The following is a 16708-nucleotide window of genomic DNA, read 5'->3' as shown; positions in this document are numbered from 1 at the left end:
CACCAGGTTCAAGTCCAAACTCATCCTAGGTAGCAGTGAAACTTTGGACAAATCATTGCACTTCTTGTTTTCTGACTGTAAAACAGGAATAAAACCAGCCCTGCTGGGGCTTCCCTGGTGGTGCAGTGGTTAAGAATCCACCTGCCAATGCAGGGGACGGGTTCGAGACCTGGTCCAGGAAGATCCCACATGCCACGGAGCACCTAAGCCCGTGCGCCAAAACTACTGAGTCTGCACTCTAGAGCCCTTTTGGTCACAACAGTCACATTGCCTGCCTACCTCCCAGAAAGGCTCTCCACTGAGCAAAAACTGCTCAGTTTGCAGTGAAATACAATGCAGAGTGTCTTACTTAAGCTTCGAATTGCAAGAATGGCAGGGGCCACAGACACCAGCACCATCATCCTCTACAATCACTCTTCATCAGTCATGTTTCATTAGCCTTTGTTTAACCTCTACGAATCTGTGGGAAAAGAAAATATAGGGCTGGGAATTAGAATAACAGAAGTGGGTTCTGACCCAAGGTCTGCAACTAGGTATCACTGTGATTTTTTTGTTTTTTGCAAGCACGATTTTCTTCAAGTTTCCTTCACAAAGTCGCATGAGGTATAATAGGTGAAACACTTAGAAAAGTTAAATCCATCTGACACATGTAAGGCTTTATTATTATCTCTGACCTCCTCCCTTTGCCTTCACTGCATATAAGGCATCGCAGCAGTCTTGGCCCTGGAGAGATGAGTGTGGGTAACAGCTCTCAGCCTGAGTGGGTGTCTTTGCCTCCCAAAGTTAAATATAAATGATTGGGGGCTATCTGCTGCTTTGGATCATATTTACTTCTGCTCTTGCCACTGATATAAAAACCAAAAGTTAACTATATTTAGCTGTTTTATTTGTTTTGTTTCCCTGAGTCAGATGGGAACTATTTCTTCCTACTCTATTCCTCTTCCCACGTTGAGAGTTTCCCAAAGGCAAAGATTATTTCCCTTTTTGGCCATTGGAGCTCTCTGATGATAAGAATTTGTCCTTCCCTCACCACCCACCATAACCCAACCTGAATGGGAAATCTCTAGGAATGCGACCCTTGTCTCTGGGCTTTGCTTCAAGAATCAGGTGCGATTATTCAGTCACAGGAGTGAGACCCAAGGGAGTGGACCACTCAGTCAAGGGTAAAAATAGCTTAAGATGTCAAAATTACCTTCTAATAACTGATTTCCTTGGGTAGATGTATCAGACAATGGGACTTTTGTGGTGGTGAAAAATTCAGAGGGCCTAAGATCCATATTTGTACACTGATTTTGCCACTTATTAGCTATGTGATTGTGCAATTTACCAACCAATCTGGGCCACATTTCTTGTCTGTGAATAACGGGAACAGTGCCCACATTCTAGGCTTGTTGACAGGATTAAATGAGATGTACTAAAAGCCTTACCACAGAGCCTGGCATGTAAATGCTCATTAAGATTAATTGTGAAGGGTTGCTGCGGAGAATGAAAGGGACTGTGGGTGTGGAAGAGCTTAAGTATCTTCCGGCCAATTAAGCAGCAAGGCCTGACAGAGCAGTCAGATGTCCTTGCTGAGGATCACTGTTCCGCACATCACAATTCACCGCCTCTCAAGAGGCCTCGAGCTACCAACGACCAGGGGCTGCCCAGAGTCCCGAGTGAGGAAACGCGACCAGGAGCCAACCTGGCTTCTTGCAGTAAGGGCTCTTCAAGAAGGCCCTATGCATTTGGGCTCCCAGTGCGGCACTGCCGCGGGCTTCAAGGCCTCTTACTTACCCGGGAATGGTAACAGTCCTTAACGGCAGCCAATAACGGCTCACCTGCGGCCCAGACACTAGCAAGGGCGGGATGAGGTCAAACCTTGGATTTTGGAGCCCACGCCCCAAACCCTAGACCTGCATTGAACTACAATTCCCAGCATGCCACGCGGCCGCCCGGGTGGCAGAGCGTGGGCCTCGCCAACCTTGGGCCGTTCTTTCTTCCCGCGCGGCCGAACTCCCAGAACTTCCGGGTAGTGCTGTCTTCCCACCCACGACAGCCTCCCCTCTTGATTTCTGGGTATTGTAGTCCATCTTGTTCCGGTTTCCTGGGAATGACCCTCTCCTAGCTACGGATACCTTCGCCACAAAAACTACAAAACCCAGAGTGTCGCGCGAGTTCCCCTCGTCCAATAGGAACCCCCCATGTAGTGAGGCGCGGAGGCCGGCTCTCGCAACTCAAGATGGCGGACGAGAGTGATACAGCAGTGAAGCCGCCGGTACCTCCGCTGCCGCAGATGATGGAAGGGAACGGAAACGGCCATGAGCATTGCAGCGATTGCGAGAACGAGGAGGACAACAGCTACAACCGGGGGTAACAAGATCCTCGGAGTCCAATTCCTATCCAGTCCCCCACAACCTGGGTCTCTGGGGTGCGGGGAAGTCATCGGGAGCTTAGTGTATCCCCACCCCCACCTTCTTATTGGCTGAGACATTGGAATCCTGCCTGGCGATTCGTTGCTGTCTTTGTCATTTATCAGGGGTGGGTGGTTAGTATATTAAGACCCAGAGACATTCAATACTTTTATTATATAAAAGTTCTTCTGTGTAATGTTCCACTCGTGTGGCTCAGGCGCGTCCGAGGAAAAGAGCATGTTGGACGATGGTCTTCAGTGGCACAACACAGGTCAATCTAACAGTGCAGTTCGAAAGGAACGTTTCTTATAAGGTGTGTGAACAACGTGATTAGCAGTAAACGAATAATAAAACGTTTCACTGCAGTTCACCTTCAATGAGGAAATTCATCAGGCTATACCAACCATAATTATGTTGTAAAATATCACTACTAGAGAATCCCAGGATATAAACTCACCTTATAAACCCTGCGTAATTACTGTATGATAATGTTTGGATGTATACCGTGTCTGTTCCTCCAAATAATCCATAAGTTTCCTGAACAGCACATAATTAGGTCTTCCAGTATCTTTGCTCTGTTAACTTTGCGAAGTAGCCTGGCGCTTCTAGAAATTGAGTGATGGTGCTTCCTTGGACAGTGTTTGGAAGTGGGTTTAATACTGCATCTCCTGTACTTGAGGGTCTTGCCTACTGGTAACCGTTCCTCGGGTAGAATAAATGCATCAGGCGTTTGAGTGTTGAGCTTTCAAATCAGTGTTCAGTCTTGCAAGCCACACCCTATCATTTCTCTTTCTCCATATTGTTAACAGTGGCTGGCGCTGACGCTTGCTCTCCCTGTCTATATTTACATATGTGTTTTCTAACCGAAAGTCATGAGAGGCTGTTTTGGATGTATAACTTTGGCTGAGTCTTTGGTAGTCTGATTTTCATAGCCATCCTGTCGTTTGCTGTATCGGTTGGTGGTAGTTCTGGAGGAAAAAGTAGAAGGTTGAGACCTTTGGATAAACTTTAAAGAGAAATTCTGCTACCTTAAGGCAGCGGGAGAACAAAGGATTATTTAAGTGGTTTATAAGTGGCTTGTGATGAAATCTTAGGTTAAAAGATCTAGCTTTATGTTCTTCAATCAGCTTTAAAAACCACAAGAAGAATGTAGGGGAAAAGGAAGCTTATCAAATTTGGTTTTTATAGGACTGTGTTCTTTTGCACACAGATCTCATGTAATGAACGCCTTGTTTGGAAGTGTGAGATTCCTGAGAAAGGAAGAGCTGAGAAAGAGGAAGTAGGAACAGGAAGGAGGGAAAGTGCAGCCCTTCTGAGTAGAGATTCCAGTCATGTGAGAGTTCTTGAATTTGAAATTCGTTTCAGAAGTGAAAGTATGGCTTCATCTTTGCTGTGTGTGTAGTTGCTTTTAGTTTTCAATGCTAAACTGTCGCCTTAACCAGTGTCTGTAGCTCGTTAATTGGTTTATAGTCTATGAATCACTTTGCAAGACTGTTTGACGGAAAGTTCTGTGTTTTATTTAAAGTACAACAAAGTGGTAACCTAAAAAAAAACCTTTGGAGGTGTGTTGTTGTTGTACATGGTTATGGTCTGGGTGAACAAATTCAGTTTTTTAGCAACCCGAATCTAGATATCTGTATAAATAAGTTTGGAGGTGGCAGGTGAAAAACAGAGGACCCAGCCTGGAGGACAGGGTCTAGTTCTGACACTTAGAATCTGGGATGGAGTCAACATTTTTCCATCAGTTGTCAGAGGAGACAGTTTTGGGAAGAAGCTGTGTGGTATGATGGGAAAAGCATAGACTTTGGAATCATTCAAACCTGAGTTCAAAGCCTGGTTCTGACACTTAATAGTCCTGTGACCTTGGGAAAGTTAGTTAGCCTCCAGTTGTAAAGATTAAATGACATAATATCTGAAGCAGCCTTCCCCTTTCCTTTTATTCTTCAAATCTTCCCTGTTCTCCTTCCCCCAGCTTGCCCCCCCATCACATACTATATTTTTTTTGTAGCTTTTATCATGACAGTAGTTAAATAACATTCATGTCCAGTCCATGTTTTACCTACTGTGAGGTCTCAGCACAGGGATCCTGTCTTTGAGATGCCTGGCAGTTAGTGGGTGTTAATGAGTGTTTGCTGGATGAATGAATGACAAATGTTGAAGTTCGTAGCCCAGTGTTACTGGAGCTTCATTTCTCCTCACTGAGGGGAAGGAAGGATGTCATATTTTCTTACACGTACACTTCCTTTTCGCAAATAAGTCTCGTAAGCCTTACTACAGTTTTAGTGAAATAATCCACAGATATCAAGGATCCTTCAATTTTTCGTGGTAGTTTTCCACTGTTTTTTGGCTTCTTGAAATTTTTCTTGCCTTTACTTAATATTAGTTTAAATGTTTTCAAAAGTGATAAAAGAATTGAAGGGGAATATCTCCTTTTCATGCTAACAGTTCTAAAAGACAGTATGCAATAAAAGTTAATGATAGTTCAAACTAACCCTGGTTCTCTTGGGCCTTTCAGGATGGGCTCAGTGCTTTACACTAATGAAGTGAAATGCGTTCATGTACTGGAATAATAGGAAATACAGTTCTGCTAGTTCTTACATCCCTTCTTTGTGTAGAAGTTTAGTTCTTGATTTTTTTAGTCATGTGTTTCTTCCATAATTAAATATTTGGTGAGTATAAATTTTATGTATACATATAAGCATACATGTGCACATGTGTACACATATAGTATATAGGTGTGTGTGTGTGTATGTATCTGCCTGCAGTTTTTCTATCTGCTATTTTTTTTTTAAATCCACTCAACAGAGGAAAGAAAGAGGGGTAGCGTTCCACCCCTCCCCCCTCCCCAGTAACTTGCCTGGCATAAGTTACCGTGAGCAATTGAGTGGAGAGTCAGACTAAGATCATCTTTATGCTGTATCTCCCTGCAGGTCATGATTCACCTATGGGTTTAATTTGCTTGTTTGGTTTTTCCCCTTTTTAAAATTAAAAAAAAATTTTTTTTTTATTGGAGTATAATTGCTTTAAGTGTTGTGTTAGTTTCTGCTTCTTGTTTGTTTTTAGTGAGAAACTTATCGCTAAAGAATAAATCTTATCAGCTGGCAGTAGATTTTAATTGTGCGATAACAAACAAGTAAAGTTTATCTGGGTGTTTTGGAAAGGGAAAACTTTTAGACTATTTTGTTTGTAGGATTCGTTCCTAGAATTTATTCTGCAGTGTCATCGATAGCACTGAGATGCTGGGAAGCCATGGATCAAGAATGCTTTGATAAGGGATGTCTGTTTCCCATTCTGTTCTCTTACTCCATGGGGACAGGTTAATATGGGTTCTTAAAAGTTTTCTTCACTTCCTAATCATGAGATGTTATCCTTTATGAAGAAACTTAAGAGAAAAGAAAGGTCTTTTTGAATGGAATTCCATAAAGCTATCCTTACTTGCTTCTGTTTTATTCTTCAGATTCTCCAAGAGTGGCTCTTTCCACATTTATTTGACGGCTTATAGCTGTATCTGGCTCTTAGAAGAAGAAATCTTTTTAGTTCCTTTTTCTTAATTTCTCTCTTCAGCTTTTGGTTTTTCAAAACTAGATCAAAGCAGAAATGAAAAGAGAGACCTCATCACTGATATCAAATAAGTGTTCTAATTTTATTTCCCAATTAAGTGGCAATTAAAAAGAAACTAATCAAGAGCTGCTTCAGAGAGAAGGGACTGGAGAGCAGAAGAAATGAAAAGTAAATGAGAGCCTATTTCAGGGAGACTGCTGTTCATGGCAAACCAGTTTTGCTGATTTTTCACATTGTTTAATGTGCTCGCTCTAAAATTTCCCAGCTTTACTAAGTCTGCCATTAACCCTTTCCCCGCAGAGTCCATAAGTTTTGGGACCATAAATTTAGTAACTTTAGGAGGATGCTGCTTTAGCTCTTCCTTTTAACCTTTTATCTGAAATCTCTGCCCTGCAAGCCTCTCTTCCAGTTCCCCAAGGACGGCGCTCTTGTGATTGTTGCATTTAAGGCACACAAACACTATGTTCTCTCTTGAGAGCACAAAACAAAACGAAACTAATATTCTTCAACAGGGTCGGTACTTGCTTCAGAATGTTTTCTACTGCTGCTTTCTTCGAGAGGGAGCTAAGGAGGATTCACTGTTGTTAAGTGTTCAATAAATGTTCTCTGTTGCTAGCATTACTATGTGCTGGGCACTGTGCTAAGCCCTTTACATGGATTATCTCATGTAGACTTCCCTTATAAAGACTGATTTAGCTTTTGTAATGAGGCTTGGGATTTGCAAATCCACCTCTCCCTTTGACACCCAGGAGGATCCACTCTGAACTTGCTGGATTTCTTTTCCCTCCTACATTGACTCCTTCCTCCTCACTCTGCCAGCAGTGTGAGTCCTGTCTTTGGATGCATTCAATAACCCACGGACTTTCCCAAACTAGGGAGCCCGTTGGCGATGGAGGTGACTGGCCCCTTTAAACCGTCCTTGATAGACTGATATCTTTTTCAGAGTTCATTCCAGTGTGTGAAATGGCTGCCAGCATTGAGTCACTGCTCTGAAAATTACTGAAAATGGTCTCTGAACCGCATTTGACTTGACCTAGGAGTTGCCAGGTTACAGTCTAGCTCACCAAACCAACCCAGAGTATGTAGAATTTACATTTCTGTCTCATTCCCACTGTAAACTACTTAGTGTATCAGAGCTTTTGTGACCCGTAAAAACCAATTTTCCTTCATGACAGGAATTGGCTTGTGCACGCTCAACATTCTGGCTAACCATCCCCGGGAGGGCAGAGGGTGGCAGTAAAAGCAGTAATCCTTGCCACAAACTGCTGTTCTTTTCACAGGCCTCCTGGGTACCTTGATGGCAGTAGTAGAGTGTTTTTATTTTTACAGTAATTTAGGACTCACTAGCAGCTTTTTATAAGAATAACTGATTGGTGGGAGTTTGCAAAGTTTGGGGGATTGCATTAAGGGATCCTGCAGTCTCAGCACGAGGACCGGCAGCTGATACAGGTTCATGCCATGTAGTTTCTATCTGGGCCCCCTTGTAAATGCCATTGCATTCACCTGGCTTTGGGCCTTCTGAATACTGTACCGATAGGATTGCTGGTAAATCATACCTCATGAATAAATTGATTTGCAGAAGGGGAGTTCCCTGGCGGTCCAGTGGTTAGGACTTGGTGCTTTCACTGCTGTGACCCCGGGTTCAGTCCCTGGTCCAGGAACTAAGATCCTGCAAGCCACTGGCATGGCCAAAAAAATTTGATTTGCAGAAGGATTTCCTGATGTCTACAAGTAGAATCAAAAAGATGTTAGAGGCTAGGATTTATTAAGTTTCTCTGGAAATTTTGAATTTTAGCCTAAAAAGTTAACTTCCAGATTTTAGGGGTAGAAAACAGGTAACCAAAAGTCGTGAATTTTATTTTCTGAACTCTTTTTTTCTTTTGATCTCATAATTAAAAGTAAACCATGGGGCTTCCCTGGTGGCGCAGTGGTTGAGAGTCAGCCTGCCGATTCAGGGGACACGGGTTCGTGCCCCGATCCGGGAAGATCCCACATGCCGCGGAGCGGCTGGGCCCGTGAGCCATGGCCGCTGAGCTTGCGTGTCCGGAGCCTGTGCTCCACAACGGGAGAGGCCACAACAGTGAGAGGCCCGCGTACCACAAACAAACAAACAAAAAACTAAACCATGGTCTGTGTTTAAGACATTGGAACCGTTTGAAGTCGTTAAAGTGGAGCTTTTTTGTTTTAACTCTTATAGAAATAGAACAGTTCCTAAGGAGGGAGAAGACAATGAATAAGAAAGTTGATAATTTAATAATAAATTTGATAATTTAAAATCTCAAACAGTGGCTCAAAAGAGCACAGCATCGCCTGTGCTTTCATAGAATGTTAACACAGCTGTCCTATGGAAACATTGCTAAAGATGTTTTGCTGACCCTCTTTTGGGTTCTAGCTTTTCAGGGTTTTATTTTAGTCTGTTATGCCTGGAAGGCATCAGTCAGGCACATATTTGTTGAACTGTCAACTGTGTGCTCAGCATAACTAGGGATGCTGTGGGAAACAGCTGTGAAAGATATGGTCCCTATACCAGGAAAATTTTTATCTCATTGAGAAGCCAGGCAGCAACACATTATATATATAAAGTATTAAATTGTGTGGGAGATCATAATCTTAAAACAGATGGACATCAATGAGAATGAGAGCTGGAGGAGTCAGGGAGGCTTTCTGGATAAAACACGGCTCCCTCTCCTCATTGCCTTTACTGTCTGCTCCTGTGATACGCAAGAATTTGTTTTAGGGCTTTCGAAGGTTCTCAGATAAATTCTCACAGGGAATGAGACTTCAGTGTTTGGGGAGGAATGGGCCAAGTGGTTAGATTGGTGACTTGTCCCTGGGTACTTGTTGGTTAGTTGATGCCTCGCGTCCCTGGGCCTTGGTTTCCTCTTCTGTAAACAACAGGTTAAGCCAGATGGCCCTGAGATTCCTTCCAGCTCTGGTGGTTTAGCTCCCAGGAAAACAACTTCTGTCCCTCAGCCACGCACCTTTGAGTGGATTTTGTTATCAGTCGGATTAAGAGGAGGCCTGTGTCATGGACCTGCGCTGCTGCTGTTATCTGGAGGTTGGCAGCTCGAGCTGCTCTCTGTCAGCTTGCCCTTCCCTCCCACCAGCACACACTCTGGTGCTGCATTCTATTTCTAGAAATAAGTACTGAAGTTCATTTTCCATCTCCTCCCCCAGCCCTGACTTTATTTTATTATTTATTTATTTACATTTTATTTTTGGCAGCGTTGCGTCTTCATCGCTGCACACAGGCTTTCTCTAGTTGTGGCGAGCGGGGGGCTGCTGTTCGTTGCAGTGCGCAGGCTTCTCATCGCGGTGGCTTCTCTTGTTGCAGAGCACGGGCTCTAGGCGCGCAGGCTTCAGTAGTTGTGGCATGCAGGCTCAGTAGTTGTGGCTCGCGGGCTCTAGAGCGCAGGCTCAGTAGTTGTGGCACACGGGCTTAGTTACTCTGCGGCATGTGGGATCTTCCTGGACCAGGGCTCGAACCCGTGTCCCTGCACTGGCAGGCAGATTCTTAACCAGTGCGCCACCAGGGAAGTCCCCAGCCCTGACTTTATACCAGAGCATCCATAGGATTTCTTATATGTTTGAACTTAGAATATTTTGACCTTCATTTAAAAATGACATTTCTTGATTACTTTACTTCTCTGTTCCTGGTTTGTCATTCTGCTCATTCATCCCATATTCACTAGGTTGGTCGTTAGCGACTTGAGTTGATCAACTTTAGAATGTACATTTCAAAATTTTTATGTGAATTCCCATCTCCCTTTCCACTGCAGGCAACCCCCCCCCAAAAAAGGGGGCAAGTTTCACTAATTCTCTGCTCATTATTTTGGAACCAAATGAACCGAAGTTAGACTTTGATTTGCTGTATTCCAAGGTTTTGGCCAGTCCCTTTGAAGTATGTTAAGGTGACTGGCAGGTTTAGAGAGATCTCTGAGAGATTTCTGTTTTAATTTGCAGAGTCCCAGCATGCCCAGGGATACTCACCCAGTGGGTATGGACTCCAGGTCCCTTTAAAAATGAAGCCAAATTCTTTTGAGAAGGACCAGCCTAGCTTCCATGGGGTCGTTTGGTTTGGTTCTTCCCAAATCCAGATTGAAGCCATCCTGTGAAATGGTATTGGCTTCCTAAAGACCTGCTCTCAAGGCCTCTGAGCTTGGTTTCTTACGGATAATTAAAGGTATTATAATCACCTGGAGAGCTAGCCCTACTGTGCTCCTTGGAAGTCTCTTCTCCGAGTCAGTTGTTTTCCTGTTTGGGTTGTTGACTGTCAAACCATGTTGAGCTCATAGTGTTCGCATGAATATGGCTCAATACCTGGTAGCTCAGTGACAGTGACTTTTTTTAAACTTTCCTTTGTTCTTCAGGTGTCTCCGTATTCTTGATGTACAAATTGAGACAGGATCGTTGCTCAGTAGCTGCATGTGCAAATTCAAGCCAATCCAAGGAAAATGAAAGTAGCTCTTTGGTTTTAGTTTGGGTCTTGGAGTTTGCTGGGCACTTTTATTAATAATGCATAAAACAGAACAAGAGTTCTACCCAGAGTCTGTCCACAAAAATGGGGTCCAGAAAGAGATGGCTACACGGAAGTGGCTCCACTGAATTGCAAGAGCAAAGGCAGGAAGGGAGTTTTTAGCGATTTTGCCTATTTGTGAAGATGTCTACAGTCGGAGGAAGTAATTTCTTCTATTTTCCTTATGTGAAATTGTGTTTAGTAAGTATTCAGTTGTTAATATGCAGCAGTTCTTCACTTTAACCTTTCTGATTCTTTTTTCCGTAAAAACAGTTCTTATGGTAATTCATATACAGGGACCAGATAATTCATTCCATAAGCTGAAATGAATAAGGACTTATAAATTGTATCAACAGTGGAATGCTGCTTTGTCTCCTACCATCAACCAGCTTTTTGTTTTTTTAAATTTATTTATTTTTGGCTGCTTTGGGTCTTCATTGCTGTGCACAGGCTTTCTCTAGTTGTGGTGAGTGGGGGCTACTCTTCGTTGTGGTGCGTGGGCTTCTCATTGCGGTGGCTTCTCTTGTTGTGGAGCACGGGCTCTAGGCATGCAGGCTTCAGTAGTTGCAGCACGCAGGCTCAGTAGTTGTGGCACACGGGCTTAGTTGCTTTGTGGCATGTGAGATCTTTCTAGACCAGGGATCGAACCCGTGTCCCCTGTATTGGCAGGTGGATTCTTAACCACTGAGCCACCACGGAAGTCCCCATCAACCAGCTTTTAAACCTTATAATGCTGCATACAATCCGGAGACTGAAGTGAGACTGTCTCTTGAATCAGAAAACCACACAGGCTTGTCATAGGCTGCGAACAGCCCTGTGCATAATAACAAAATTGAGATAATAAGAGGAAAGCTTTATCTTCAGTCTGTAAATGGCTTTATGGTTCCTATTCTTTGCCATGGCCTTGGGGGTTTTGCTGAGCATCTGGTTTTAAGGTGTTTACCTTATTCCCCCTCTGAATGTTATCGGTCTTCCTTCCGTGTTTTGCCTTGTGTGTCCCATTAATATGGTATCTAGGAGGTGCACTTGCATCTGGATGTCAGAACCTTACACTTCGACTAAAGTCAGGACCTTACTTGCTCTCCCTGACTTTAGTCTTTCTGCAACAGGGGCCTGGTGAGAGGCCTGGCCCCACGGGTGCAGGCACAGTTATTCCCGAGCAGGGGAAGTAAGGGTGGATGAGCTAGATGGGAACTGAATGTGATGGGCCGAGGGGAAAGTGGGGCTTGATACCTTCCAGAATAAGAAGCTGCTGTCACTGTAGGCTTTCAGGCGTGGGAGGGACTCATGGAAAGCCATTTTCCCAGAGGTGAGTCCCACTGCTATGTAGAGTTTAGGAGGAGGCAGAGAAGTTGTGATGTCAGGGAGATCCAGGAAAGGCTGGAGATAACTTTAGTCCAAGTGCAAGGTTGTGAAGTCTGGATGCAAGCACTCCTAACCAGACTAGGACAAGAGAAATCTGAGGACATTCTGCAACGGGAAATAGCAGCACGTTGCCTTCTCCCTATACAGTACCACGTGCTATGAGATGATAATTAATATTCATAATAACTCCAAGGCACTTTAAGACCATGAAGCCTTTCTGAATTATAAAATAAAGCTTAAATGATACTTACCATATGGTATGCAAAATGTATTTTATACTGTTTGAATTCTTTGAAAAATTGATTATCTAGACTGTACAGCTAAAATAAAACCCTGCACTTAGCTGATTCTGCAGATTAGGGTTCACTGTACCCTTGTGTTTGACTCCTAATTTAGACTTTTTAATGGAAGATTTCAAGGGAGGATGGCAGAGTAATAGTCCGGCATTACTCCCAGTCTGACAATGCCCAAATCAATTTAGACATGGCAAAAACCAACTACAACAGTAAATTAGGGGGCTTCCCTGGTGGCGCAGTGGTTAAGAATCTGCCTGCCAATGCGGGGGACACGGATTCAAGCCCTGGTCCAGGAAGATCTCACATGCCGCAGAGCAACTAATCCCGTGCGCCACAACTACTGAGCCTGTGCTCTAGAGCCCATGCGCCACAACTACTGAGCCTGCCCTCTAGAGCTGTGAGCCACAACTACTGAAGCCCGTGCACCTAGAGCCCGTGCTCTGCAACAAGAGAAGCCACCGCAATGAGAAGCACGCGCACCTCAATGAAGAGTAGCCCCCACTGGCCACAACTAGAGAAAGCCCACACGTAGCAATGGAGACCCAACACAGCCATAAGTACATACATACATACATACATTAATCTATTAAAAAACCAGTAATTAGGAAAGCAGCCTGCAAGCTGAACCTTAAAATTCATCAATAAAATGAAGGAAACCCAGAATCAAAACTATTATCCTAAAATCAACAGGAATTGGGAAAAAACATTTGGGAGCAAATGAATGGAAAATTTTAGCAAAACACAGTATAATATATGATTTGTGTCTCAAAAATATTGGGAAACAATACAGAAAACGATAATGAAAGCCTGTAGGAAACTGTTAAATGTGGCTAAGAAACTGTTTTTGCTGCCTTCATTGGGTGACTCATGCAGAGGGAAAGCAGCATGAGAAATCCCCATTACTGTGGTTCACAGGCACACACGTTTCATGTAAATCTCCTCTTAGCAGGGGTGGCTGGGTGTTCATTGCTGTTGTTTTCCCAAGATTCCTAGTGCCGTGTTTTGCTGGTGGTGATCACCCAGTCTGAGCCGGCTGGTGGTGGTTCTCAGTCCTACAGGCCTGATTTAGGCATTTCTCATGAGCGTTTGACTATTTTGGACACAGATCACAGCCACATTAAACTACCTTTTTCCTTGTTCCTTCGTCCCTTTCCAGTACTGCTTTGTGCTTTAGGTCCAGATGGGGCAACTCAGAAAACCTAATGCGTCAGGAGGGTGGGAGCAGAAGCGAGGGAGAGTTTCCAGAAGACCACTTTGGGCTGTCATCCCTTTAAATTCCAGGCTCTAAGGAAGTGTTGGTGGTATGAATGCCCTGTTAACAATTATCATTTGCCTTTGCTGCCAGCAACCTGGCAATCTAAAGAAAATAACCATTGGAATTCCCTGACTGTCCAGTGGTTGGGACTCCACGCTGTCACTGTTGTGGGCCCGGGTTTGATCCCTGCGGGGAACTAGGATCCCGCAAGCCACGTGGTGCGGCCAAAAATGAAAGAAAATAAACCGCATAAAATAAAAGCAAGAACAGAAAAGGTCCTTTCAAACAAATAGGCCATCCTTTGCACATTGCTCCCTCCCTGGGCTCTGGTGGGAGTGGAGAGGAGAGCTGTGTCTGCGAGTGTCCTCCAAGTGCCCCTTCTGGGCCCTGGACTCTCTGGTCTGCTTCTGAAGCCAACGGGCTTGATTAAGGAGGGTCTGGCTCTACAGAAAGCTCTTTGTCAGTGTAGCTCAAAACAGATGATTTTTTAAAAACCCTGCATCAGTATTTACTTTGTCTTACAGTGGTTTGAGTCCAGCCAATGACACTGGAGCCAAAAAGAAGAAAAAGAAACAAAAAAAGAAGAAAGAGAAAGGCAGTGAGACAGATTCAGCCCAGGATCAGCCTGTGAAGGTAACAAGGAGTCTCTGTTTTCTGGTGACAGAGTCGCTTTTTCAGATGAGAGGGTGTTGGGGTAAATGTATAGGAACAGTGTGGATTGACAGTCCCCACTGGTATTACTTCGAGAGGGAGGAGTTGGATCCCTCTGCTGCCCTCTGCTGCCCTCGACCTAGGTGATGAAACTGCTATCCTACCTTAAAAGGCACAGCACGTTAGACATTGACTCCCAAGCCTGGTGCCCCCTCAGAATTTATAGGTGCATACCTGCATGGGGTGTTGTGCCGCGTGCCACAGAACGATTCCCTTGTGACCGCCCCTGTGGCCTAGAGCAGTGGTTCTCGGCCTTTTCTGTCTTCAGTCCCCACCACTATGAGAATGAAAGGCCTGTTCCTATTAAGGCGGACCTTTATATATTGCAAGCATTCTGTTGATGCTACAGTTATTGTAATGAGAACTGAGACTCCCACAGAGCCCATTTCTGAGTTCCATAGTTGAGAACCATTGGCCTAGAGCTTACCTCTGAGACTGACACACCGACACAAAACCCAGAAGTATGGGTAAGGATTGTTTTGTTTCTTAAATAAAGCCACATTAAAAAAAGAAAAGCTTTTATTTCAGGTAAGTGCTGTCCTCTTCCAAGTAGGCCCTGGAGGAAGCTCGAAACATACCCATAATTCTTTCAGAATTGCCTCAGTTTACAGGCCTCATGAGAAGTCCAGTCTCATCATTCCAGTGTACCCACCCCTTGCTTCTTGCCTCCAAAGTCATACTCCAACTTGAATCTCCTACCTTATTGAGATATGGCTTCAAGTCATTTTTTTGATATTTTCAATACCAAACCCACTGTGAAAAAAAAAATCCTACCGTTATTGACCACCATGCTGGCCAGCTAGGTTCTTGCCAGGCACATGGTTTAAATTAACCCCAACCTTCAATTTCTCTACAGGGTAGGTGGGGGTCTTCCCATTTTAAAGACGAGAGGAGGTGGTTTACCCAGGTCTTTCAGTCAGGAATCCTAGCCCAAGCCCATGCTTTGGCTTTAGGGATTCTTGTTGGTTTCTTTGTCTGGGGGTGGATGTTTGGATGACTCCAGGGTGGTTTGAACTGAAACCTTTATCAAAATGGTTCACTTTGAGATTAGAAAATCTCAACAAAACACCATTTGTATAGCCGTTCTGTTTTTCTCTTTATGAGAGTGTTGGAATACATAGTAAAGAAATTAGAAAAAAACATAGCAAGAGGAAGAAAATGAAAATCATTTCCAGTTCTACCTCCCAGGAATAAGCAATGTAAATATATTGGTTTATATTCTCTCTTTCCTTCACAATTTAGAAGAAAAAAAGATGTCGGAAAGTAGAAGTGTTAGAAGTTATGGGTATTTGTATAATCTTAAGTTGGACATAAGATCCAGAAGCCATAAAAGAAAAAGTGACAAATTTCAAACTTCTCTGTAAAAGTCAAGAGGTAAACAACAAACTGGGCAAATACTTGCAATACATGAATCAGTAAATTTAAGAGAATGAAATGAGTAGGCCATTCACAAAGAAAAAAATCAAGGTTTTTATATGAAAAGATGGTTAAATTTGAAATGAAAATTAAAGCAACATTTTTTTTCCCCTAGATTGGCAGAGATTAAGATTTGGTAAATCTGATGATGAGGGTCTTGAGAAACACACACCCATACACTGTTCACTGGGTTGATTGATATTCTCTTTTTAGAGAGTAAGTTGACAATATATATAATCTCAAACATGCATCTCCTTTTACCCAGCAAGCCTCCTTTCTTAGACTTTATCCTGTAGAAATACGTATTCAGTGAGCAAAAATAGATATAGAAGAAAGTTCATTGCAGCATTGTCTGTAAAACTGAAGACCAGAATCACCAAAATGCCATTGGTAGGGGGTTGGCCAGATATATTGTAGTCTGTGCACGCAGGGGACTCAGTTGTTGGAATGGGCAGGTCCATGTGACTGCGTGGAATGGTCTCTAAGACATAGTGTTTGAAGAAGAACAGTCAGTAAAATAATACTGTACGATCCAATTTGAGTCTTTGAAAATTGTGTGTGTGTTTGGAACTTGCATGCAAAAAAGTCTGAAATTATATTTGCCTCTTCTCACCCTACCTCCCAAATTTAAGACTGTTGATGACAAGGATTATATTTGAGGGATGGGACTGTTGGGTTTTTTATCTTCTGTGTGTTTTTACATTTCTGCATTGTTTGAAATTTTACGCTAAGCCACGTTTTGCCGTCAACCACCGTAAGACTAAGAAGAGGAGAAACCCTGTAGGAAGCACCTCCCTATCATACTGCTCGTCGTCGACCACTCCTTCTCCACTTGTACTTCAACAGCTGATCTCTCAGGAACCACACCGCTTCTTTGAGTTGTACCCCCTTAACTCTTGGACTTGAATGAATCAAAAGTGTTTATTAATATAATGGGCCTTTTCTCTCCCCAACTTTGTCTTGTTCAGATGAACTCTTTGCCAGCAGAGAGGATCCAGGAAATACAGAAGGCCATTGAACTCTTTTCAGTAGGTCAGGGACCTGCGAAAACCATGGAGGAGGCTAGCAAGCGAAGCTACCAGTTCTGGGACACGCAGCCCGTCCCCAAACTGGGTATGTATTCGCTTTCTTCCCCAGGCGAAGGCAAAGGCAAAGGCAAGGGCAGGGGCGAGGGATGTGCCTCAGCCATGCTGAG

The 16708-nt window shown here is 43.6% G+C and overlaps 1 protein-coding gene across 1 annotated transcript in view; it reads left to right on the top strand.

Annotated features, from left to right (window-relative positions):
- The first annotated feature begins 2211 nt into the window (after positions 1–2211).
- Positions 2212–16708, top strand: part of NMT1 (N-myristoyltransferase 1) — a 33685-nt gene continuing 19188 nt past the window's right edge. The window contains exons 1-3 of the mRNA XM_082680085.1: positions 2212–2352; positions 13911–14019; positions 16482–16626. Of these exons, the coding sequence (XP_082536211.1) occupies positions 2222–2352; positions 13911–14019; positions 16482–16626 (385 nt within the window). The 5' untranslated portion in view covers positions 2212–2221. The remainder of the gene's footprint in view (positions 2353–13910; positions 14020–16481; positions 16627–16708) is intronic.

Source organism: Grampus griseus, assembly GCF_964374135.1.
Source record: "Grampus griseus genome assembly, chromosome: 20".
Lineage (NCBI taxonomy): Eukaryota > Metazoa > Chordata > Mammalia > Artiodactyla > Delphinidae > Grampus > Grampus griseus.
Note: the sequence above shows the minus strand (reverse complement) of the source record. Positions and strands in the feature narration are given on the sequence as shown.